Source organism: Notolabrus celidotus, chromosome 21 (genome assembly GCF_009762535.1).
Source record: "Notolabrus celidotus isolate fNotCel1 chromosome 21, fNotCel1.pri, whole genome shotgun sequence".
Classification (NCBI taxonomy): Eukaryota; Metazoa; Chordata; class Actinopteri; order Labriformes; family Labridae; genus Notolabrus; species Notolabrus celidotus.
This window is the reverse complement of record NC_048292.1, coordinates 4215645-4240525: the sequence shown is the minus strand read 5'-3', so window position 1 is coordinate 4240525 and position 24881 is coordinate 4215645. Positions and strand designations below refer to the sequence as shown.

Sequence of the window (24881 nt, the reverse complement as noted above, 5' to 3'; positions counted from 1 at the left end):
CACCACCTCGCAGTCTGAAGCTCGACGTCTGAGCAGTGATACTGTTAAAAAAAACAAAAACACAGGTGCAGCGCAATGTCATTTAGATTGTCGAGCACAAAGTGACATTAGGGCTGACATGGCTGCGCTCCAGCTGAGTCCTGCACTCTGGTGTCACCTCTGCGTACCCCCATTTGTGACCCCTGTCTTTATTAGAGTGCTAGCAAGATTGATGCACTCGCAGTCTGGCCTAGTGCAGCGTTTTAATCAAATTCTTTAGCTACATAAAGTAGGATTTAGATTTCTAATCGACCTTGTTTTGGAAAAAGAGATGATCCTTTTTCAGCCAGCATGCCATGATCAACAAATTGGATGCTATTAGGGATGTAAAGTTCAAGTATTAAATGTTAACGATCAATTATCGATTAATCATGAAGAAAACATAAACGTGTTCCATGTCAAAAACAATTCCAAATGCGTTTTTTTCCCCTGAATCAAATTTTCCTTCATGACACAATGTATATAACTGACAGTATTGATTAGCTAGGGATCGTATTGAGGCGTTCAAAATGTTAAACATGCTGAATATCAACGTGTGAAGCAGGCTCATAATCTCAGCGGACGCACATTCATAAAAGTGAAGGCTCAGACTTCAACAAGGGAACTGAACAGAAACATATTTTACCGGGTCATTATCAGTCTGGCAGCGGAGAAAAAAAGCGCTCATGGAGACCTGTCACTCAGCCGCAGCCCCCAGCTGAGTGTCACTCCTTCAGTCAGCTGATTCAAATCGAAACATGCTTTAAACTTGAAACACCTCCCTGATAGCTGAACCAAATATGAGACAACATGATGTTTGTTCCACGTGAGAGAAAATCTAAAACATAAAAATGTGTTCAAGTAAGTTCTTAACAATCAATTACATCCCTAGATGCTATCAAGTTTTAGCTCCAAGAGACGAAAAAAGAAAACTTCTTCTGGGTAGTTTGATGAATCCTGATTGGTTTGTCATCCATAATTAGCAGGAGTTTAAATTTTTTGTCTCATTATTTTCATTTTCTCTCTTAAAAAACGATGAAAATCATAATTATGTTCCATTCATCGGGTCCAAAAATAATACCAAACATGTTTCGTCTTGCATCTGGAAAGCAAGATTGTCCTCTGACTTACAGGACAGACTGTCCTCTGCATAATTACAGCACTTAAATGTTCAAAATGTGAAATAATTAGCTGTAAATTGCAGCATCTGTGACCTGCATATTGCACTCTGCCGAAGCGATAATGTTTGAATTAGTTAGCCCTGTTCAGTATTCCTCAGCACAGTTTGTCAGCAGCAGCAGCCCATCTGATATCTCCGACACGTTGTTAAAAATGATGTAATCAAATCTGGGCAGATCTCTATCAGACACTGTATCTGGAACTCTAACGTTGCACTCCAGCACAGTCCTGCCTCTAGTCCTTTTCAGGTAAGAAGACAGCTCTGAGAGCAGCAAACACAACACAGATGTTATCTGAAGATATTTAAAGAGGCTAAAGGGAGCTGAAGGGGCTCAGTTGTTCTCATTGTTCAGCATATTGGAAGTGTGCTGTGACCTGCTTTACTTCTGAGTTGCATTACAGGAAGCCTGGCTACTGATTTAACCTCCTCCTGAGGTTTTCCCAAAAATGACGAGTGAAGCTAGCTGCAGGAAGATAAACATGGAGCTTGGGTACAAATTATTTACCTGGGAAAAATCTGCATGGCTTTTCAATTGTGATACCTCTTTATTAAGATTAAGACACACATAAAAACAAGTTTAGAGAAGTCTTCCTGAATAAATAGTCCCACTTTTTCCAGATTTAGGGCCTGTGTCCACTAAAAGCATTTTTTTTATGTTGGCAGCACTCACAATCTTAATTTTAAAGCGTATCTCACTGGTGCTAAATGTTGCTAAGTCAAAATAGTAGTCCCAAAGCACTTCTGCTTGCCTTAGTGGTGACTGTCAGTGTTAAATTGCACCAATGCTTCATATTTGCTTCTGTTTGATGCAATTTTACAAAGAAGATTTTAAAAATAACACCTGGCGGGAATCATGTCTCAACATTAGCAGCTATTAACAGCTCTAGACCTGCAGACTAAACCCTGAAGTTGTTTCTATAGAGTAGTTAGTCTCTCCTCAGTACAGACCTCCGCCATTGTTGTTGACGGAGTAGATATTTTAGAGGTCTCGCCCCTTCTTGATCTTGATTCGTTTGCGATAGAAAAGTGACATTGGAAAGCGTAATGGTCTCAAAAGTCTAACTCCTTCTCACCTGAGAGGACTGAGTGCAACAAAAACAGCTGATACCAAGGGTGTTTTTGCCCCTTGGATGCTGAGTGGAAGTAGGCGCTGCAAGCCCAAAACTGCAGTCAGTGGACACAGGCCCTTATCTCCACCTTTGGAAGCTGAACAGCAAAATATATTGTTTTACTACATACCTTACATTTACTTCATGATGTTTACAAGGAGATGAATCAGATTCAGAATCAGAAATACTTCATTTATCCCAGAATGGGAAATTCGGTCATTACAGAGCTCTTATAAACAGTATGTAAGAAAGTCAAAATATGAATAGAAGAAGGAATAAAATAAGATATAAATACAAATAAGATAAATTAAATGATAAAGTTTATACAGAAACGCAGAATAGTTAGACATTATCTTTGTACAAAAGTGCTGGGAATGAAGGAAATATACAAGGATGTTAAAGGGTAGAAGGATTAGTCTGGAGCTAGCATTGTTTTTAAGAATATTTTTGGGGCTGGTTCCTGTCTTTATCAATAGCATAGACTCTGTGTGGAGTCAAAAACAGTGAAGAGAGAGTGGCCACTTTGAGGACTAACACCCTTAAAACATTTGTGTATGTAGCCATGTGTCTCTTGTTTAGACATTAAGGGATATTTCTAAGAGAGAAAAACTCCAAATAAACTCTTTCAGGTTCTCTCTCGGGCTAAATGTCCAAAAAGGACTCAAATGTGAATAAGACCAAAGTATATGACCATATCCTGTGAAATCCACTCAACAATCCCTCCTGCGGCCCTCTTAATTTGCAGTACTTATCTGATGTAATGAAAAAGCCAAATCTGAATTTTCCAGCAGAAATCTCTTCAGAACAGGGAATTAATGAAAGTTCATCGGGTTTCCCACACATAACAAGACTTTGATATTTCTATGAGCCTCCTTTTCCCAGCACTGTGTTTTTATGTCTCTGAGGGGAAGACTTTGTACTGGTTTGTGTAAATATCCATAAATATTTGAAGTAGTTTCAGAGCTCAGCAAAATCAGGAATTTTCATTTCATTTTTAAAGAATCAGCAGTGGAGAAATCCTCTTTCCTCGCTCGTGAGACTTTCTGTAATCCTGAAAATGATTCTGAATTCCCTTTTCATGAGTCCAACAAATGCTAAACATATATCACTGAAAGCTCCGACCATCTGTTGGTTTGAACAATGATGCAAAGAAATGATCAGCTTCGTCAACATGTCCTCACAAACAGGAGATAATTCAGTGTTGTTTACTTCCCAGACCCAGCAAGTCTGCTTCCAGTAGTCCCCATGAACACAGCCTCAGCATGGGCTAGTATTACAGCAAACAATACGTTTTTTGTTGCCACACACTGAGTGAAAAGGTCAAGTGGCCGGTCTGCTATGGGTGACTAATGGAGACATCATGTCATAGAGAGAAACGCTGCAACCTGATGTGGGTGGTGAACTCTCAGAGGACTCATTTTTAATCCCTGCATCCTCATTTCACAGTGACAGGAACTCCAAAAGACCCCGATGTCACCACAGCCACTTAAAGCCAGGGTTGGTTAAGACTCCCACAGAGGGGAGTCCGAACCACAAAGCCCATCAAACCCAGTGAACCTGACCTAGAACGGGCTCAATAGAAAGTCCAATCAAGAAGATATAAAAGCCTGAAACGTGACTGCAGTCGGTCCGATGCCATGTGTGGGGGGAAGTCGTAAGCACTGAGCCCGTTTCAAGTGGTGTGTCGGCCTAATGAGAAGGGCCTGAGTCTCACCGCAGCTGTAATTGGAAGCAGCTGAAGTCAAGATGTTGAACGAGTTAAAAAGGTTCAGACTCTCTGCTGACGGAGGACGAAATTATAAAGAGTTAAGTCACGAAGAAGGCGAGGGAGAGGTGTTAATTTAGGTGCTTATTTTAGATGTCTGCTGTTATTTATAAGAGTTTAAAGTTTTATTATGGACGTGACGGGCTGTTAAGTAAGGGGTTTGCATAGGGTCTTGCAGACGACGACTGTTCAGAGTTGGGATATTCTGAAAGACCATATAAGATATTGATTTCCTATAAGCATTGTTAAATCTTCAGTTCAACAGTCTGGATGATTATTATTTTTTTAGGGGGAAATCAAAAGTTTTCCACCTATAAAATCATCTACTTGATGCACATCTTGCTCACAACAAAACATACCCAGGTGTCCTTTTAAGGCCTATGGTGTCACATAGACTGAGTAAGGGCCTGTGTCCACCAGCAGCATTTTATATCACTTGCTGTGCCTAAAGCAGCTGGAACTTTGCCCCCGATCATTGTGTTTTGCAGTTGCCTGATTCCTGCTTATACCTGAGCTACTGTGTGAAAACCAAGCGGCAACCTCCTCAAAATATGAAGCCCAATGCAGAAGTATTAAAAACTGTAGTTCAGCAAGCGTCCACTTGAGGCTGGCTGCAGAAACACCGGAAACCACATACACACAAATTCAATAAAGACGATCTTTACAGCAGACATAAACATGTTTACAGCCTGGTACAAAAAACGGATTTGGTCTGAAGAGCTCATTTCTCTATCGGCACACAGTGTACGGGGGTTGAATTTTCCAGGAGATATTAGATTTACAAGTTTTGCCCAAATAAGGACATGCCTGACTTGATTGACAGGCAGGAACACTGTAGCGGTTGGCGAGGAGGCTTAAAGCCTGCCTCTTTACCTCACACTACCTCGACAGAAGTTGGGTTGAGTTCAGCATTTCAAATATGGCTGCTGCCGTCAATTGGCTTCAAAACAGCGCTTCAGGAACAGAAGGGTGACGTCACTGATACTACGTCCATTAATTATCCAGTCTATGGTCAAAACCCTCCACATAAAGGAAATAGTAGTACACTTTTTAGATGATAAACCTTATGCAGTGGGCATTATGAGTTTAAGTAAATTAGTTGCACCATCAGTTGAAAATATTTCAACTTTTGAAAGACTGCCAACCTCATCCATGACACTTAATCACCAACCAATCAAAATCAAGAAGGGGCGGGACTTCAACGTCAACTTTGTCAACAACAATGGCGGCGGAGCAGAAAGTAATCCTGTTGCTTAGATTTTCCCAAAACAATATATCAAGTTGGACCCCGTTGAGTCCAAAGCATGGCATAATTTCCAGGTCTAGAGCTGCAGCTAATGCATGACACGATTCTTTAGTTTCTTATTCCGTTTTCTTTGTCAAAGTTTCTTCAATATGAAGCAAACAGATTTAATTTTAAACAGGTCACTACTAAGAGAGGCTGAAGTGCCACCAGACAACTTTTGCTAAACTGGCAACACTCAGCGCTGGTGAGAAGGTCTCTGAAACTGATGCTGCAAGATATTAAATTAAAGCTGATCTTAAAATAGCACGAGAGGTAGAGCAACAGCAGATGACAAACACTGTTCAGATGTGTGGAAACTGCCTCCTTATGCAACAGTGTCAGTTTAATCTCTGATATTATTATTAACTCTACCGCTTACCTCCCCGAGTTTGGATATTCGTTATGTTTCGGTATGAATGAATGAAGTGTCTGTGCTGTAACAGGAACCGAGCGGTACTTTAGTGCCAAACATCAGGGAGTAGTAAACAATCCATGCCATAAACCTGTCTGGATGTGTGCCACTCCTCTCAGCCTTTATTGTGTAGGTGTGGCTGTCGTCTCTGTTTGCACAGCCTCGGGAAGACCCTGTGACATTTCAACACATCGTTTGACTCATGCGTCTCCACTTTTCAGGAGTTGTGACATTAGCATGTTATGTGTACATACACCATACATATGTACTTTGTTAACGTACACGTGAAACTCTCTCCAAACTTTATTAGTTTTTGAAGAACGCTCATAAAAGCATGTCCCTGGGGTTTCTCCTGCAGTAACGATCCAAATTGTGACAAATTAAAGTTTTTCCTTACATAATACTCGAAATTATCGTAGTTAATTATATAATTACTATAATTGGTCAATATATTTACGTTGGCCCTAGAGGTGTTAAAAGATGTGACTGGTTCAACAGGAGGTGCAGACTGTGATTGTCAACCAATGCTGGCACCGACCCAAAAGCAACAAAACACACCGCTCCTGTCTTTTAACCGTTTCCTCATCACTCTGAGGAAGTAAATAAACACGGTGCACGCTCTGACCTTTTCATCCTTTGCCAGCCGTGGGTTTAGAAGTGTGAGAATGAAGCTGCAGATTTTGGTTTCATACAGAAGAGAATCCATTATAAATATCCTCTGGGCTCAAATCTATTTTTCAGGAATCTTAACTTACCAGCATAAAGTAGGGGTGTAAAGTTATTTTATGCCACCTGTAAGACTTGGTTGCACTGCATAAACAATCATGTTATTCCACTTTTACCCTCTCATGTATTTATAGACCTGTACCAGCTAGTTATTCTTCCTGCATGGAGCTGATAACGTGTAAAAAAGCAGGATTTGTTCATTCATACTCAAGGCATCTTTTAAATCTCTTCTTAAAACCCATTTTTAGACTTGCTTTTATGTGACTTCATCCTTCTAACCACTTTTACTTCTAGTTTATTATTATTTTTAGCTTTTATCTAACTAATTAATTGTTTTGAATTTTATTTGATTATTTATTGTTTTAATTTACCTTTTATTTTTTACATTTATTATTTTAATGTTCCTAATTTATCCTCTGCTCTCATTCTGAAAACCTCTTTTATTGTCCTTTTAATACTTTTATTTACTTATCCTTTTTTAATTATTTATTTTTATTTATTTTATTTATTCATCCTTGGAAAAACATCTTCAACAATGATTTATTGGACTATTGTCACACCACTTCATTCTGTTTAATTTACCTTTATTCTTTTGTAACCTCTTGCGTTGTATTTATTTTATTTTACTGTATTGTACTTTATTTTTTTTGTATTTATTATTTTATTATTTCATATTTTGTTCAACTATCCTGGGTTCTTTTTAAGTCTCTTCTTAAAAAGTTGTTTCAAGGGGGTTCCCATATACAGAGGCTCTAGTTCTCATCTCAGTGGTCTCCTCCTCCCTGTCTGTCCAAGTGCTTACAAAGCACTTTGTAAGCATTTGTTTTTAAAGGTTCTATATAAATAAAGTTATTATTATTATTTTAGGCCTTGTGTTTTAAATGTTTGTGTGTGTTTTCTGCAGGTATCTCATCAGCCAGGGTGCCAGTGTAGGAGTCGTTAACAGTGAAGGTGAGACTCCCCTGGACATCGCCGAAGAGGAGGCGATGGAGGAGCTCCTACAGAATGAGATCAACAGACAAGGTACAATATACAAGACATCTTCAACTCCCTCTCTCACCTCTGAAAGTACAATTTAAGAGTGAACCACAACATGAAAGTGTCCTTATTATGTTTAGCCACTGATGATAAACTTCTGATTACACCTGCCCAATAGAGGAAGTATAACAGACAGGAAAATGCTTTTTATTATGTGTTAAAGTCTCAAGCAATTTCAAAGATATTAAGATTACGAGTTTTCCATAATGAGAGGCACAACTGACTTGATTAACAGGCGGGAACACTGTGTTGGCGAGGAGGCCCAAAGCCCGCCTCTTTACTCCACACTCGCTCGACATCAGTTAGGTTGAGTTCAACATTTCCAATATGGCTGCCGCTGCCGACTGGCCTCAAAACGACGCTTCAGAAACAGATGGGTGACGTCATGGATACTACGTCCATTATTTATTTAGTCTATGGTTATAGTCAAATATGAAGCATATGCACATTGTTAAATGTTTTGTAAAGCTTATTGAACATATAAATTTGCTGTAGTGACTAGAAATGTGTCAAAGTAACCCTAAAGGCTGTGATAACATGTAGCAAGCTAAATCATATCACCACACTGGATGTGCTTGGCGTGTTAATGGTCGGGCCCTCTGTGTATTTCACGCACGTCTGACTTTGTTGTCAAATAGAACCCGAGCTCTCGCTGAGCGCCAGTCACCGGCTGTTTTTCACTCACTCACTTAAAGAAAAACTTACATAACACTGGAAAGTGATCCAGCTGTGTTTGTGCGCTCTCTCTCTCTCATGTGATGACTCCAAACTGAAAAGTCGAGTCTTTCTATTTTTGGCCGGGCAAGGCCGGGGCATTCTTAAGATGATGAAAGGCCCTCCCCTACGGTGAGAGGCCAGGCATAGACGTGTTAACTGGCCCGGGGCCAGAGGGGTGCTCCTCAGCTCATATTCACTAATAAAGCTCTGCTGGCTTTGCTTTCTATGTGGCAGCGTTCACCAGCGTTCAACTCTCTGATTTTACTACAGGTGTGTGTTGTGTGCGTGCAGACAGGAATGCTGCTTTAACGGCCGCAATAAAAACTGCACGTCTGAAAAGGTAGCTGTTAGTTTAAGACTTGCTGATCCATGCGTCTAACATCCTGATTAGAAATGTTCACAATGATGTCATCAGCCTCATGCTTGATAAGTTTATCAAAACTTTATTTATACCACATGTTTCATATAAGAGGATACTTGCAGGTGCTTTATGTTTAAGGACAGGTGAATGAAGAATAGTGCAAACACTGTGCAATACATCCAAGTAAATACAGATGTGAAAATCGGGGCCAACACCAATGTTTAGAATAACAACTAGCCGATAGTTGATGTATTTTGCATTACTTCATTGGACTTCTTTGTGTCTGTGTGAGCTGTGAGATCCAACAGTCAACTTATGTTGCCAATAAAAAGAGTCCTCTCTCCCAGATAAGGTTGGAAGAGAGTGTTGCTTAAGTAAAAAGCAGCAAAACTCCAAATTAAGATGTAATGTTCTTATAGTTTCACAGGGGTTATGCTCTAAATCAGGGGCTCCTAAAGTGTGGGTCAGGACCCCCTGGGGGATTGTGAGGCACAAATGGAGGGTCTGAGATGTCTTCCAAAATGTTTTTATTTAAAAACAGAACATTTTAACCATTTTAGTAAAAAATATTGACAAAGACAGTAGCTAAACTTGAAATAAAACCTTGAAAATTGAAAATGTAATGAGTTTTCTGCCTTTCTTTGTTGCCAGATGACTCCTAAGTTTAGTGTTCGTGAACAGTTAATTATCAAAAGCATCAGTAGCAGTGGAAACACATCCACATGCTCATACAGGTTGGCTATTTCTCTGCAGACCAGCTAAATGAAGCCACATTAAATCACTTTGAGGGAGAGTGGGGGTCGCGTGTCTGTGGCACCTATATCTTTGGGGTCGTGGGCTGAAAAGTTTGGGAACCCCTGCTCTAAATAACTTCAAAACAAATCCGCACCTCCCCAAAAATGAGCTTGAAGGTGCTGCAGAAGTTCAGCTTCTTCATGCCTGCTGTGTGTGTCTCTGCTCTGCCCTCCATCACAGCCATTGCACTGCTGACTCCTCATTTGCAGGTTGGTGAACACTGAGGTTTGTCAGCTCTTTTAGGAACTAAAAAAGACACCTGTTGCAGATGGACGGAGAACAGGGAGACAGGGATATCACTTGGTCCTTATGTTGGACTCTGGCTGCAGACTGTAGCTTGTCAAAGGACATTTTAGAAGACCGGTGCCTTTAAGTCGTCTTATAGAGCAGGCCTTGAGAAAAACAGGTCTCAAACTTGTAGACGTTGACAGTCCTTTAAGTCCAAGTCTTTGAAGCACATGGCATCCAGTGATAATGACCCTCAGAGTGCTGGTGAGACACTGAGCTTCTTCTTCTTCACTCTGTTACATAACAGCAGCCGGACTTGTACCCACCTGAACCTGAACCTGAAGCCTCTCTGCCACCGGCTGCTGTCGGCTTTGATTTACCGACGCCTGATAGACACGCCGCCTCCTCTAAGATCCATCACTAACGGATGAAGAGCCAAAAAGTGCATCTTCATTCATCATGCCCCCAGACTCTCCAGACTCCAGAGCCAAACTTTTTAAAACCTTTTCAGTATGTGGACGATGTTACGTACTCCGGTTTGAGCCGTATGTATTTATTCGTGAACGCAGACCGCTCCATAAATCTGCTTTTCGGGGGATAAATCTCCTGTGAAGAGTGAATCTGCGCTGATCCTGGCCCCGGGGGCAGCTGCAGACAATCCGCCGCTCAGTTCTCTCTTTGCTGGATGCAGCATTATGCAACGAGTTGTTGTGTAACGCTTCTGTATGTTTGTAATGTGATTTTCTCCTCTCAAAGAGACACCAGTCATGGGGTTAAACTTGTTAGCGAGTGACCATGGTTTCCCCTCGGCGGGAACAACCTCAAGATGCTCTCCTTGACCCTGATTGGTTCAAATGACTGAATAGCTGGTCTGCCAGCCTCCCCCTCCCTCCCTCCCTCCCTCCCTCCCTCATCAGCTGCTCTAAGAGAGCTGCTGTCAGACTGAAGGTGGACGGACTAACAGATGTTTTTAACTCTTGCCGTTTGGCTCCTTTCTTTTGTGACTTCTCTTAAAACCCAGTCACTCTCTCGTCCTGTGCTTCCTTCAGGGCAGATCTCTGTTGATATTTCATCTCACCTCCTTCAGGGAACACTGCCGGATCTTTATTTCAGTCTATCGGCTTTTCTCTTGATCTGCTCGTGAAGAAGATGTGCTGTTCTCTTTAAAAATCTCAACTTTGAACCGCTGCCAGCTCCTCCGCTCCACTCTCAATCCGTAGTCCTACTTAGAGGCCATTAGGCTTCCTGCTTTTTATAGACGCAGTGTCGGCTGCCTCCCAAGAGATCACAGGACGTCGGCCTACCTGGCCGGCTCCCATTGTCTATATTAGATGAACTGCTTCAAGGTTACCTGTGTTCATTCACTCACTGAGGGATAGAAGGTTGTTAAGTTTACATGGAAGCTGCAGGTAGATTGTAAGTGTAAGACTTACTATGTAAATACCTGAAAGAGGTTCACATCAATACATTTTTTGTAGTTATTTCTTTCGCTTTTAGATATCTGGTGCATAAAACAGATTTTTAATTCACATTTTATCCCACAGTTCACTTGAATTTATATCATATGGTTCATAGATGCAGTTAAAGTTTTTTCAAGACTTCAGATTTTCTGTAACAACAAAAGATGGTGATATTTTGATGGAGTTCGATAACACAGTGCGTCACTTAAAGTTGCCAAAAGGATCAAATCTGCAGATTACATCTAATCTCTACTCTCAGATTTCAACCAAGATCGCAAAAACAAGGAAGAGAGAGACAGCAGTGATGAATGCATGACCGAGAGCGTGAAAGAGGAGAGAAAGAAAGTGGGATTAGTGGCATCAGTGGTTGATAAGGGAATAAAAAGGTGAGATTTTTATCACTGGGTTTATTTCTTAAAGCAACATCTTTGCATGACATGGACATGGTTATGTTCATGGAGCACTTATCATCCTGATCAGTCTGCTATTCTGATTATAACGCTTCATGTTAACACCTCATTCAGGTTAGATCATGTCAATCCAGCCGAGGAAGAGATTTTAATCTGATCAAGAGGGTGGTTTTTGCTGTTTGATGTTCAGATCATCAGCCGTGTCAACACTCCATTCCATCCGTTCTTCCTGGTTGAGGTGAAACTATTCTTACTGCACATGTCCGCTCCATGTGATTCAACAAGATGCCACTTTTTGTCAGAGCTAGAGTGAAGTGAGAATGGCCTGTAACCAAAACAACTTGTTTTTGGGCATTTTTGCCTTTTATTAGACAGGACAGCTGAAGAGAGACAGGGAATGTGGGGAGCAGAGAGAGGGGGAGGACGAGCAGTAAATGGGCAAGGCTGGGAGTCGAACCCATGATGACCCCTGCCAACAGAACGATAGCCTCTGTATATGGGCGCCTGCCGAAACAACTTTTTAAGCATAGACTTAAAAGGAGCTCAGGATTGACTCTCTTACTCCCCTCTATCTGTCTTTCCAGACCCAACTCAGTCCACGCATGATGGCTGTCTAACATGAGTCTGGTCCTGCTCGAGGTTTCTGCCTGTTAGAAGGAAGTTTTTCCTCGCCACTGTAACTAGCTAAATACTGCGATGTGCAATGCTCATGATGGATTAAGGTGGGGTCAGACTGAGTCTTACCCTGTCTTGAAGTTGGGTCTCTGTTCATAATTTGACATAGAGTGGGCTAGACCTCCTATGTTTGTAAAAGCGTCTTGAGATAATGTTTGTTGTGATTTGGCGCGATACAAATAAAGATTGATTGATTGATAAAAGATTGATTGTTGAACAAAACATGAAATAACAACATATGAAATATATAAATAAAATAAAATAGAATAGAATAAAATAAAATAAAATGGAAGAAAACAAAATAAAATAGAATAAAATAAAATAAAATAAAATAAAATAAAACAAAATAAAATAGAATAAAATAGAATGGAATAAAATAAAATGGAATAAAATAAAATAGAATAGAATAAAAGAAAATGGAATAAGAGAAAAGAAAATGGAAGAAAATAAAAGAAAATGGAATAAGATACAGACTTCCAAAGTTAGTGGCCCTGGAGGAGAGAGGAGACTAGTCTTCTGTGCAGAGGAGCAAAATTTAGAGATGATGCACAATGATGCAGCGACAGCAGAGTTTGTTAGCATCAGAAGCAGATAAAGGAGACAGTTCTGCTATTTTCATCCCATTAGACCGAAGGAACAACTGTCAGAAGGTTTTTATTCAGATGAAATACTCGATGCATGACACAGGTCTCAATCAGATCTCTTTATTCAGCCTTCATGTAAACAGAGAAGTTGTAATCTCTAATCAGATTGAAGAAAAGCTGCACATGTAAACACATCCAGAGTTACCTGGTCAGTGAGATGCAGTGTATATGTGTTGTGTTTGTGTGTGTGTTATTACCTGCAGGCTGCTTCAGAGACGTCTCCAAAGCAGTGAACAAATAAAAAGCAGAGCGTCTTTTTATAGTATGATATCAAAGTTTGAATTTCTGCGATGGTGACAGCTCCTCGCTGACGGCCAACAACACAGTGTCAAACACTCGGTTTGAAGAAAAGCTTGAAATCCACTCAAACATAAACTCAGACACTGACTCATCCTCGTCCCATTTGGTTTCACTTTCTTGGACTTCAGCTCACAAATCATCAGGATGAGTAACACGTCCGCTCTCAAACAAGGCGGGATATTACCGCCGCCTTGCTCGCTTTGAGCCCGGACTTTGGAGGATATTCTCTGTGCTTATCAGATCTCTTTGTGCATCCTCTTCTTTAATTCTCTTCCTGCACTCTCTCTGCAGCCGCACTCGGACACACAGATGTCCTCTTTCAGTGCTTTCCAGAGCTGGAGGCACTCTCAGAGCTCTCTAGTGGTGTCAGGAAGTGAGTGATGATGTAGAACAAAAAAAAAAAGAAGCTATAAGATCAGCTGAAGTTTTTGGCTCCGTCCCCGGTGCGCCTCTCAAATCTCTGTTTATACAGTCGGCCACAGTTAACGCTCAGCTGACGACTGGACGACTCACTGCGGCACATGTCAGCCCCGTCTCGTGTTCCAGCCAGGTGTCAACAAGACAATACAGGCCTGTTTTCACTGCTGCGCCACATGCAGCTTATAGCTTAGACATATTGACCCACTTAACCGGCTGAGGCCTGTGTGTGTTTGCAGCCTCTATTTCACTGTTAAATTGACAGGATTTTGGCACAAAAATGAAGCAGAACAAGTGTTTAACAACTCCCTCTAGTGTTTGGAGAGATGGAGAACACACTGATGTCATTTTTCACTCTTCTGTGCCTCAAACACACGATTCACACTGATGAAGCTCATATATTTACACTGAGGGCCCACTTACACAATCAGTATTTAGACGTCAGCCTCCCTCCTCCCTCTTTTTATTATTATTATTTAGTTATTTTATTATTCATGTTGTTACTATAGATTTATAATTATTTATCTTTTTTTAAAATTATTATTATTATTATTATTTGTCTGTTTCCTGTCTTACTTTTCCAATCTGCTTTTCTCTCCTTCCCCCTCTCTTCAAAGCTCACAAAACGAGTTTCTAATACCAATAAAATTCAGACTATAATGTTTAGCACCAATAAATAGAAAAAAGTACAAAAATAAAATAAAAATCTTTACTCCTTTTATTCTTATCAATCCACTTCACACTTCTCATATTTGGAATTCACTGGAAAATATTCACTAACCTTCATACTTCCAACCTTCCCACAAAAAACGTTAACCCATATAAGACACACTTTTTATTTTTATTTTTTTTTTAGAAACTTGTTTATATATATTTATATTTATATATATATATATATTAATTAATAATTTCAAGGGTTTATGATTAAATACTACATAAATATAAACAAATAGATATATTTCTATGTTTTAAAAATGGACTATTATATATATATATATATATATATATATTTATATGTATATATATATTATTATAGTCTATTTATTTATTTATTTATTTTTTGTATTTAATATTAACCCCTTGAAATTAATAATTAGGAAACTGTCATTCCGCCTTATCTGTTTCATAATCATTATTGATATAATTTAATTTCTTATTATTATTATTATTATTATTATTTCTTTTTTTCCCCCTCTTTCATTGCTTACTTTTTTAGGTTATTTCTGCTTTATTTCTTTTTTATAAACATCAATTATTTTTTTGCTGTTTTGTTTTTGCCTTGGTTTTCCTCTTATCATTATTATTAGCAGTTGTGCTGCTATTACTATCACTCCTTTGTTTTTCCCTGTTTTTTTTTCCTCCTATGTTGTCCATATTCATGCCTTCTTACTTGTTATTCTGTCTATCAGTTGGTCACCCTTTTCTTGTAAAGCACATTTCTTGCAAAATAAAAAACAATAAATAAATAAATGTAAACCACTACCAAAAATAATAATAATAATAATAATAATAAATTAATAAATAAATAAATAAATAAATAAATTTAAACCACTATCTTTTCTTTTTTTCTTTGTAATTCATCGTCACAAACAACTCAAATCTGCTCCAAACATCCACATACCTCTCTCGTTCCTCACTCCTCTGCCTCCTCCAGGGTTCAGTGTTACAGCTCTTCGTTTGTGTCTAAGCAGCAGGTAATCCTCTCGTGCCACTTTTAACAGCATCACTCTCTCCTGTCACTCCTCAGGGGTGGATATCGAAGCAGCCCGGAAAGAGGAGGAGCGGATCATGCTGAGGGACGCCCGGCAGTGGGTCAACATTGGCCAGATCCAGGACGTCCGGCACGCTAAGTCTGGAGGAACGTCGCTCCACGTGGCTGCTGCAAAGGGATACGTTGAGGTTTTAAAGTAAGTGCTGCTTCTGATTTCACAAAGCTAGATATTGCTCTTTGATGTGTATTTTATTTTTACATGACATAAAATCTATTTATAACTTAGACAGCAGAGGCCGAGCTTTGCAGTTTCTCCTGCTTTCTGCATCTCATCAAAGTGTCGTTCTGACAGTTTCTATGGGCCGTTAATTCGGCTCCACAGCTCGAGGAGAGGAGCCTCAGCCGCCTGTCCATCTGCTCTGGGAAGCCAGCCAGCACACTCTGCTGCCATAGATAGCTCTAAGATCTCTCATGTTTAGTGCGACCGCCTTATAAAAGACACGGATCCAAAACGTTCTGCACGTCACGGCTGAAACATCACAGTTTCAAAATCTGCAAATCTCATCCTGCTCTTGTTTAGGGATGACTAAGATTTTCAGATTACGCGTTCACGTGTCGGGAGGTTGTATCTCATAAATCTGATCCGGGGCCACAACGCTGACGCACTTCTAAAAGCCTGGACTCTGGCAGCACTTTGGAAGATTAGTTCATAGAGTTTAAACCCCAGAAAATGGAGCGAAAGCTGCTAATTCTAAAGAGAAACTGTTTTTGTTTTCCTGTTCCCTCCACTCTACAGGCTTTTAATCCAAGCAGGGTATGATGTAAATATTAAGGACTACGATGGCTGGACTCCTCTACATGCGGCTGCACACTGGGGCAAAGAGGAGGCCTGTAAGATACTGGTGGAGCACCTGTGTGACATGGACCTCATTAATAAAATGGTGAGTTAGTAGCTCTGTCAGAAAAACCTGTCATTAAGCACTGCTTCCTTTTATTAGATAACTTTAATATCTTCCTCCTACAGGGCCAGACGGCTTTAGATGTAGCAGACGAGGACGTTATGGGATACTTAGAGGAACTACAGAAGAAACAGAATCTGGTGAGTCAGAGTGGCTGCAGCAGCTGTTTCAGACTAAAGCATGTGTTTTCTCCTGTAACAATATCTGTTTCTCTTTCCTGCAGCTGATGGGTGACAAGAAAGATGTTAAGAAATCTCCTATAATCGAAACAACGACCACAGGGGACAACAACCAATCACTGAAACCACTCAAGAGGTAAATTGCCGAACTGTAGAAGCATTGATTGGCTTCTTTAAGGATTGTATTGTTTTTTGTGTTTCCACCAACAGAAGAGGATTAAATAGAATCATACATCTTGCCTTCATATCACTTACACATTTAAACAAGTACATTAAGAATGGATTATATAAAGACATTTACATTAGAAAGAGAAGAGAAGAAAGAAAAAAAATGAAGGCAGTTAACTCACTTTTGAAAAATCAAAAAAATGTTTCAAAAAACACAGATTTTTTCTAATACTAGCTTTTGGTCTGATCAATCCACTGAGGTTGGGTGGCTTTGACTAAGTCAAAATGACTTATTAATCAGAGATATCTTGAAGATGTAACTTTACTCAACTCAACTTTATTTATAAAGCACTTTAAAAAACGACGACAGCCGAAACAGAGTGCTGTACATAAATAGACAAACAACGCAGGCATAAAACAGTTACAACACAGGATAATAAAACAATACAAACAATAGAACAATAAATAAAAACAAACCATAAAACACTAAAACAGGAGCAGAGTCTCATGCAGGGTTGAAAGCCAAGGAATAAAAATGTTTTTTTAGGAATCTATATCAAAAAGAAATGTGTTTTTTTGAAAATGCATAAAAACAGAGTTACCTGTTTTTGCAAATGAACTCTTTAAATATATATATAATAAAATACTGCCACCATGGCGTACATTGCAAACAAGGAAAACCCAGCTGCCAGACCCCCCCCCCCCCCCCACAGGCCAATGTCATGCATATTGCTATTATAATAATTTTTCACACACCAAGTATAAGCAAATATAACACCTGATAACAAAAAGCAAAGCTAGCTAAGCTGTATGGATAATAGAGACACAATAATAAAGGAGGAGGATGCTTATTGATTAGCTCTCTGCAGGTTTGGCCATTTGATCTTGTGAACACACAAAGAATTTGACTTGGTAAACTGTGCTCTCTTTGTACAAAGGCATAAGAATAAGGCATACAAATAAAAAAATATATATAATAATAATAACATCAACTATAAACACAAAAGAACAACAAATAGGCATGACTGATATGTACAGGCTCAAAAGAATATAATAATAGTGCAGTGGTGAGTAGTGCATCAGAAGTTGAGTCAGTGAAATACCTCTCATTACCCCTCAGAACCGCTCTGATCCTTTCATGAGGAAGGACCCTCAATAACTCTTGATACTACAGTGTATCAGTTGGCGGTTTATCCTTAATCCAGTTTATCAAAATACATTTTCTAGCCAGTAACAACAGTTCATCACACAGTTTAAAATGCGGTTGTGTTAATGCAACTGATTCTGAGGGGAGGCCGAGAATGAACCGGCCTGAGTCCCTCTTAATGCAGGTCCAGAAAATGCCAAAAATTAAGTTTGCACTGCCAAAAATAGTGATAATAGGTTCCAACCTCCCTTCCACATTTATTGCATAGGAGTGAGGTCTTGCAATCCATCTTATTTAGTATGTAAGGGGTTACATTTTATAGTGTCTTTCTCTGAGTCTGTTACATGTGAAGGTTGATCTAACTGGCCTCTTGCCAGTCATCCTCAATGTATAGTGCTTCAAAATATTTTGAAGCCCCCTGAGCATCCGTACTTTCTCTCACAGGGTGAAACTAACGCTCTGCTGAGATGTTTCTGTGAACTAGAGGTGTTTGAATTTGTGTTTTCCAGCAAAGAAACGCTGCTTCTAGAGCCAGAGAAGATCGCCCCACGCATCGAGACCTTGGAGCCGGAGAAGGTGGATGAAGAAGAGGAGGGGAAGAAGGACGAGTCGAGCTGCTCCAGCGAGGAAGAGGAGGACGAAGACTCCGAATCAGAGACTGAAGCAGGTACAGTGTGTGGGTGGATTATTTTTAGAAGCGTTTTGTTTTTCCACACGCGTTCAAAGCCTGATTATCTCCTTCTCAACGTCAACAGACAAAACCAAGCCTGCAGCATCCGTGAGCAACAGCACGACGCCTACTCCGGCCACCATCACCGTGACCTCTCCAGCAAGTCCAACTAACCAGGTGACGACCCCCACTTCACCTGTTAAGAAGGTAGGATCTGGTGGATGAACTTTTATCATCTGACCTGCGCAGACAGCTGGTAGACGCTCTTAAACAAACCCAACATGGTGCTCGATACCTGCTCCTCCTCTGATACACGAAGGAGTGACGCTCTGCTCCACTGAGAGACATCACTGTGTTATTATGAACACAAATCAGCAAATTTCACAATCTATCGACTTCTTCCTCCGTGAACACAAACCTCATTTCACAGGCGGCTGACTGCACTTTTTACATAAATGAGTTTTCAGTTCAGACTTCAGGCCAACAGAGGAAGAGCTTCTGATTAACTCCCCATGCTGCAGCACAGTGAGCATGTAAAGCTAATTCAAAGCCTGGTTTTCAGTGCTGTTTAACAAACATAGCGATTGGTTGCACAGTCAGGATGATTGGTGGAAAATCTGAGAGAGAGTGAGCATTTATTGATAGACTGTGAGGACATGAGGCTGTTAGTCAGCACAGAGCAGGGGATGTGACTGCTTTGTCCCACTGTTGAGTCTGCTGCCCTCTGCTGGAGAAATGAGGCCAAGCAACTGTGCATTTATTTCAAGGGTCATGTCTGCTTCCTTCAGTCCAGCAAACACTTGATCTGGCATCACATTTGACCCTTTGACCAATTTGTCCATCTTTATTTATATAGCACCAATTCTTAGCAAATGTTATCTCCAGACACTTCACATAAAGAAGCTCTAGAGAGTCTACTCTTAGTTATATTTTTTACAGGCAAGGCAGCTTTATTTGTATAGCACATTTCATACACAGGGGCAACTCAATTTGCTTTACATTAAAACATTAAAAGCATTGGAAACATTCAGATAAGCACAAAAGAGCACAATTAAAATGACAAGTATAATAAACATAGAAAAGAAAAGGAACCTTTACAAATATATTAAAAAATGTTATTAAAATTTTAATTTAAAGCGAGTTAGAATAAGCTAAGATAGGAAGGCAGTGGCAAATAAAAAAGTCTTAGTCTTTGAATCATGAGCAGAGCACTTTGCAGCATTTAGCAAGTTATAATGGCATGGACAAACTTCCTTTAACAGGCAGAAACCTCCAGCAGGACCAGACTCATGTTAGACACACATCTACTGAGACCGAGTTGGAGAGAGGGATAGAGGGAGATGAAGAAAGAAAAATGTTACAACAGCTCAAAGAGACTTTCAGATGCAGTGCTAATAATAAGGAGGAAACAACACAGCAATGACTTATAATATTAGATTGCTCCTCATGTTTATAAATGTTCAAATCAACAGGTTTAATATCAAAGTTATGATGATGCATCAAAGCAGAGGTGCACTATAAAATATATTCTGAAAACACCCTAAAATACAATAAAATGAGACTTTTCTGCAGAAGTGAAAATGCATTACCTAAATTAAAAGTTTCTTCACAAAAGTATGGATAAACAAATAAAGCTCAAACTGTAAGAAATTGAGTATTGCATAACTTAAATTTTCTTGACTCTTTGAAAACCAACCCAACAGTTATTTTGAAGTTCAATTTCATCATGATGCACTGAAGTCTGTGAAAAAACAGACCTGCAATGATATTTTCTAATCTATATTTTGCCATATATTCAGAGAGGATAGGACAGTGGATAGAGCAGGAAACAGGGAGAGAGCAGGGGAGTGATATGTGAGAAAGGGGCCACATGTTGGAAGCAAACCCAGGCTGCCTGCTTGATGGTTATACCCTCTGCACATGGGGTGCATAACTTAACCACCAGGCCAAATCTTTGCCCCCAATAGAGAACAAAAGAGAGAACGAGCGATGAAGTGAAGTGAGAGAGTGCTGGTTGGAAATCAAAAGTAACAAAATCAATAATTTTTGGGTTTCAAAGAGTTCAGTTTTTGGTCCCATGACATTGAACAGGTATCCATGTCGAGTCAGGTCAAAGTTTATTATAGAGCACGTTTAAAATAACAGCAATCTACCAAAGTCTAAAACATAGCATCAATAAAAAGCAGTTGAACAGTTCTTATATCAAAGGTAGAGAGTCTCTTTAAAAGATCAGCCACCTCTGGTTTTTAACCCGGATCTGAGGACATCCATGAGCATCTGGTGTGTTGACCTCAGCGCTCTCTCTGGAGAATGTAGGTGCAACAGATCAGACATGTGTGATGGTGCCAGCCTGTGAGAAGTTTTAAAAACAAGTAATAAATCTTGAACTGGATCCTGAAGAGCAAGAGAAGAGAGGTCAGTACAGCCGTGCAGCTTCATTCTGAACCAGCTGTAAGCAGCAGAGACGACTGATGCTGTTTGATTTTTACAATTTAAAATTATTAAAGTTTCAAATTCTGGTATCATGACAACACTACAACTCTACAAATATTAAAACAATGACCAAAGAAACTCAGTCGTCACCGACAGGCTACAGAGAGGCCACCTCTTCTGTCTTCTCCCTGCGTCTGCACCCTTCAGTCCGACTCCTTCAAAGACCTCCTCAGTGTTGTTTTTCTCTGCTTCAGATCTCCTTTGTTTCAATCCTTCTTTGAGGCCTTCAGCTGCTCACACAACACAATGTCTTCTGTCTTAACAAGAGTGAGAAACATTAACACTGTCCAGTTTTGACACTACCCAGCAGTCCTGGCAGTAAGCATTGTGTGGTGTGACTGGGCCGTTTTAAAGAACCTGTCCTCCTTGCTGTACTGTGTGTTTCTTTTGCTGCTGCTGCTGCTTCTGTCTTATTCTGGCTTTTTCTCTGTCTCATCCTCCCTCCTTTCCTCCCTCCCTTCCTTGTCTCTGCGTCTTTCTCATCCCGGGCTCTTGTCTTGGTTGGCTTTAGTCTGATTGTGTTACCCCCCTCATGCCTGTGGCGGAGCCAGGCTGTCCTGCATTGTGGCGTCAAGGCTTGCGCAAAACTGGCATTTCTCTTGTGCCCAAAAAACCTATGGTGAGGCGTTTGGTGTGCACCGGTGTTGTCCTCTCATCCTTACATGCACCTGTGCACTGACAAAAGTACTGAACACCCCCCCCCCCCGTCTAACCTCCCTGGTACGCTCCAGGTGACGCTGACTCTCACTCATCGACCCTTCGTGGTTTTGTTTTCACTTGTAGTCACAGAATGCACCGTCCTGATTGTGCTGTCACCGTGTGTCTGTGTGGCTTCTTTGCGTCTCTAGTTGCCTGTCTAGCTTGTCTAGTTCTCCAGTCTGACCTTTAAACGCCAAAAGGTGACATCATGAGTTGGAGTTAATGTGAGTGAACCTCTTAACCAGCATGCCCTACCTCAAAAACAGCGTCCTCTTATTAAAAATCAACGCCTCCGTGGAGAGTGATCCAAACATTTTGACCTCTTCGTGTGACTCAGCAAAGATCCAGCTGATCATATCTATACATCATGAAGATCGTCATTAAACTTCCACCTTCTCATCCTCCTCAGGTAACTCAGCCCGCTACGAAGGTCTCGGCTAAGCCTGTGGACGACGACAGGAAGGACGAGTCCCCGGCGTCGTGGCGGCTGGGTCTGAGGAAGACGGGCAGCTACGGAGCGTTAGCGGAGATCACGGCCACCAAGGAGGCGCAGAGGGAGAAGGACACGACCGGGGTGATGCGCTCCGCCTCCAGCCCTCGCCTCTCCTCCTCGCTGGACAACAAAGAGAAAGAGAAGGTCAGCTGTCACACGGGATCATTGTTGTTTTAATTATGACTGCTTATCCTCCAGGATGTCACTGACCGGATTAGTCTTTGCTCAGACTCCGCTTCACAGTACGACCAAAAACTCTAACTCTCATGGTTGACAAGGATTCACATTAATAAGGAAGTGATTATAGATATTATGAGACTGTTTTTAAGAAGGTTACTTATCAAAACACTCAAGTTTGGGACATGAAATCAAAGTATAGTCCCTGTCTCACCTGTTTGAACCACATAATGAGGCTTCTTCAGATTTTCTGACCTTAAAACTTGACCCAGGAGTCTTTAAATACCCATGAGGCTGTAAGCTGGTGTTGAGCTTGAACTCATCTTACTGAATTTAAAATGACTGCTGTGAGCCGTCCTGGCTGTTTGACGTTAGACACGTCCTTCATGGTGACAGATTTTTTTTTTTTCCAAAGATCTCTTCATTTAAAATTTTACACCTGACATACTACTGTGAAAGAACTAAAAAAAATAACCATTAATGATAATAATATAAAATAATTATCAATAAATACAAAGGAAAATAAAAAATAGTGAAACTATAATAAGGTTAATATTTAAAAAACAAATAACTGCAAAAGGTGAAAAATATATAAGGATAACAATTAAAAAAATATAAAATAATAATAATAGATAAAAATAAGTAAATAAATAATAATAGTAATTAAAGATGGACGCCATGTTTTTTTATTCTTAAATATCTATTTATTTACATTTTTACACATTACATACAAAAATAAATGTAAACAATTAAAGCAAGTGATGTTTTTTTATAAGAAAACAAAATAAGTGAATGAACGAAAAAGCAGCCAATAATAACAATAAAAAAAAATAATAATAAATGATTTAAAAATAAGTAAATTAATAATAATAATAATAATAATAATAATAATAATAATAATAATAATAATAATAATAATGAATACAAATAATTTATTAATAATAATAATAATACATAAAAATAAGTAAATAAATAATAATAATAATAATAATAGTAGTTATAGATGGGGCCCCATGTTTTGATGAATTAAGGCTGCAGAGTTCTGCACTTTGGTTATTGTTACCTAATTAAAAAACAGGGATATGTATCTATATAATTAAGATATTGTTGTTTATTTATGGACATAATTAACAAAATATAGCCAGCTTACTATCCTCTCTTTGCAGACTTCAAGCAGGCATCAACAGCTCCTATGGTGACACATTGAAACAGAAATCATTATTTGATTAGTTATTTGATGCAAAGCTGCAATAATATGTTTGACTGTTGAAAGCTTCAAATCAGCTTTAAAATAAAACTTTAAAATGTGCAGAGCCCTGATCTGTCCTTTACCATCACATCCTTCTATCATGAAGATAACTTAAGCTCTCATTATATTGTTCAAATGGCACATTAAGCTTGAATATCCTGGGATAATATTCCAACGGTTTCCATGAATGCTCATCAACGTTAGTCCCCTTTGTTCTCTGGTCTGCAGGAGAAGGACAAAGGAACCCGGCTCGCCTATGTGGCCCCGACCATCCCCAGGAGACTGGCCAGTACTTCAGACATCGACGAGAAGGAGAACAGGTGAGTGAAACCGCTCTGTGTCAACGTTGTCTGAGCATGAGCGGCACCTGCTGCCCACTGCTGTGTGATGCCGGCCAAGGCCACGATGCTCTGCATGGCGTGTGTGGCACTAAGTCACTGCCTTTGGTTAGGATCATAGGAAGTTAAACTAGTGGGTTACATTTGATGATCAAGTTTTAAGGGGAAGGACTATCTTAAGAGGAACATATAGCAGTATTGATTCAGTATCTTGGGGTCCAACTGTAGCTTGTGGTTCTCCAGGGACTCGACTTCTCTGATACGTAGCGGCTCGTACACCCGGCGACGCTGGGACGACGACCTGAAGAACAGCGAAGGAAGCACCACCACCAACCGAACCCCCAGCTACCAGCGCAGGTCAGCATGAGCTGCGGCACAATCCTTCATCCCTCCTCATCATCATCTTCATCATCAGATCTCTGTCCACCTGATCTGATCAGTCATTACAAAGTCTCTGGGTAGACGGCAGAGACAGTTATTATCAGTCTCTGCTGAGCTGGGGTTATGATGTCATCAGAGATGTGTACATACATGCTTTGATGCACAGCTCCTGAGAAACAATGCAGAAACGCCTTTCTCTATCACTGCCACAGAGTGTGTTGCATGACTGTACCTGTCCTGTCAGGTTGCTGTGCCAATGACTTTACAATGCATTACTCAAAGTTTTACAAGCCTGTAGACCTGTCTGACGACCAAATAAATCAGACTCTCAGGGCTGATCATGGCACAGAACCTAGACATGGACTTTAGCTGCATGCATGTCATGTGGGAAAAGTACTGGCTGACAACTTCCTCGCAATACAGATGCAAAAATCATTTTTTAGTTGTGAAAGCTGCACAGGGACGAATTTTAATGTATTTATCAAAGTTTTCCCCTCAAAAAAAAAAAAGCACAAAAAAAATCTCAATTTGAATGTTGTTTTAACAACTGGGGAACTTATTCTAAAATGTGAAAGATCAAATATTAAGTCTACAAAAATCCTAATTTTCACTTGTGAGATCCACAGCAAGCTTCATTATTTATTTGAACAAAAAAAGGCAGAAAAAATAACCTGGAT

At 40.0% G+C, this 24881-nt stretch overlaps 1 protein-coding gene across 1 annotated transcript in view; it reads left to right on the top strand.

Annotated features, from left to right (window-relative positions):
• Window positions 1–24881, top strand: part of ppp1r12a (protein phosphatase 1, regulatory subunit 12A) — an 82506-nt gene that overhangs the window by 31089 nt on the left and 26536 nt on the right. The window contains exons 3-12 of the mRNA XM_034673304.1: window positions 7400–7518; window positions 15288–15447; window positions 16048–16192; window positions 16276–16350; window positions 16434–16525; window positions 18214–18371; window positions 18460–18551; window positions 21976–22203; window positions 23714–23805; window positions 24067–24180. Coding sequence (XP_034529195.1) covers window positions 7400–7518; window positions 15288–15447; window positions 16048–16192; window positions 16276–16350; window positions 16434–16525; window positions 18214–18371; window positions 18460–18551; window positions 21976–22203; window positions 23714–23805; window positions 24067–24180 — 1275 coding nt within the window. The remainder of the gene's footprint in view (window positions 1–7399; window positions 7519–15287; window positions 15448–16047; window positions 16193–16275; window positions 16351–16433; window positions 16526–18213; window positions 18372–18459; window positions 18552–21975; window positions 22204–23713; window positions 23806–24066; window positions 24181–24881) is intronic.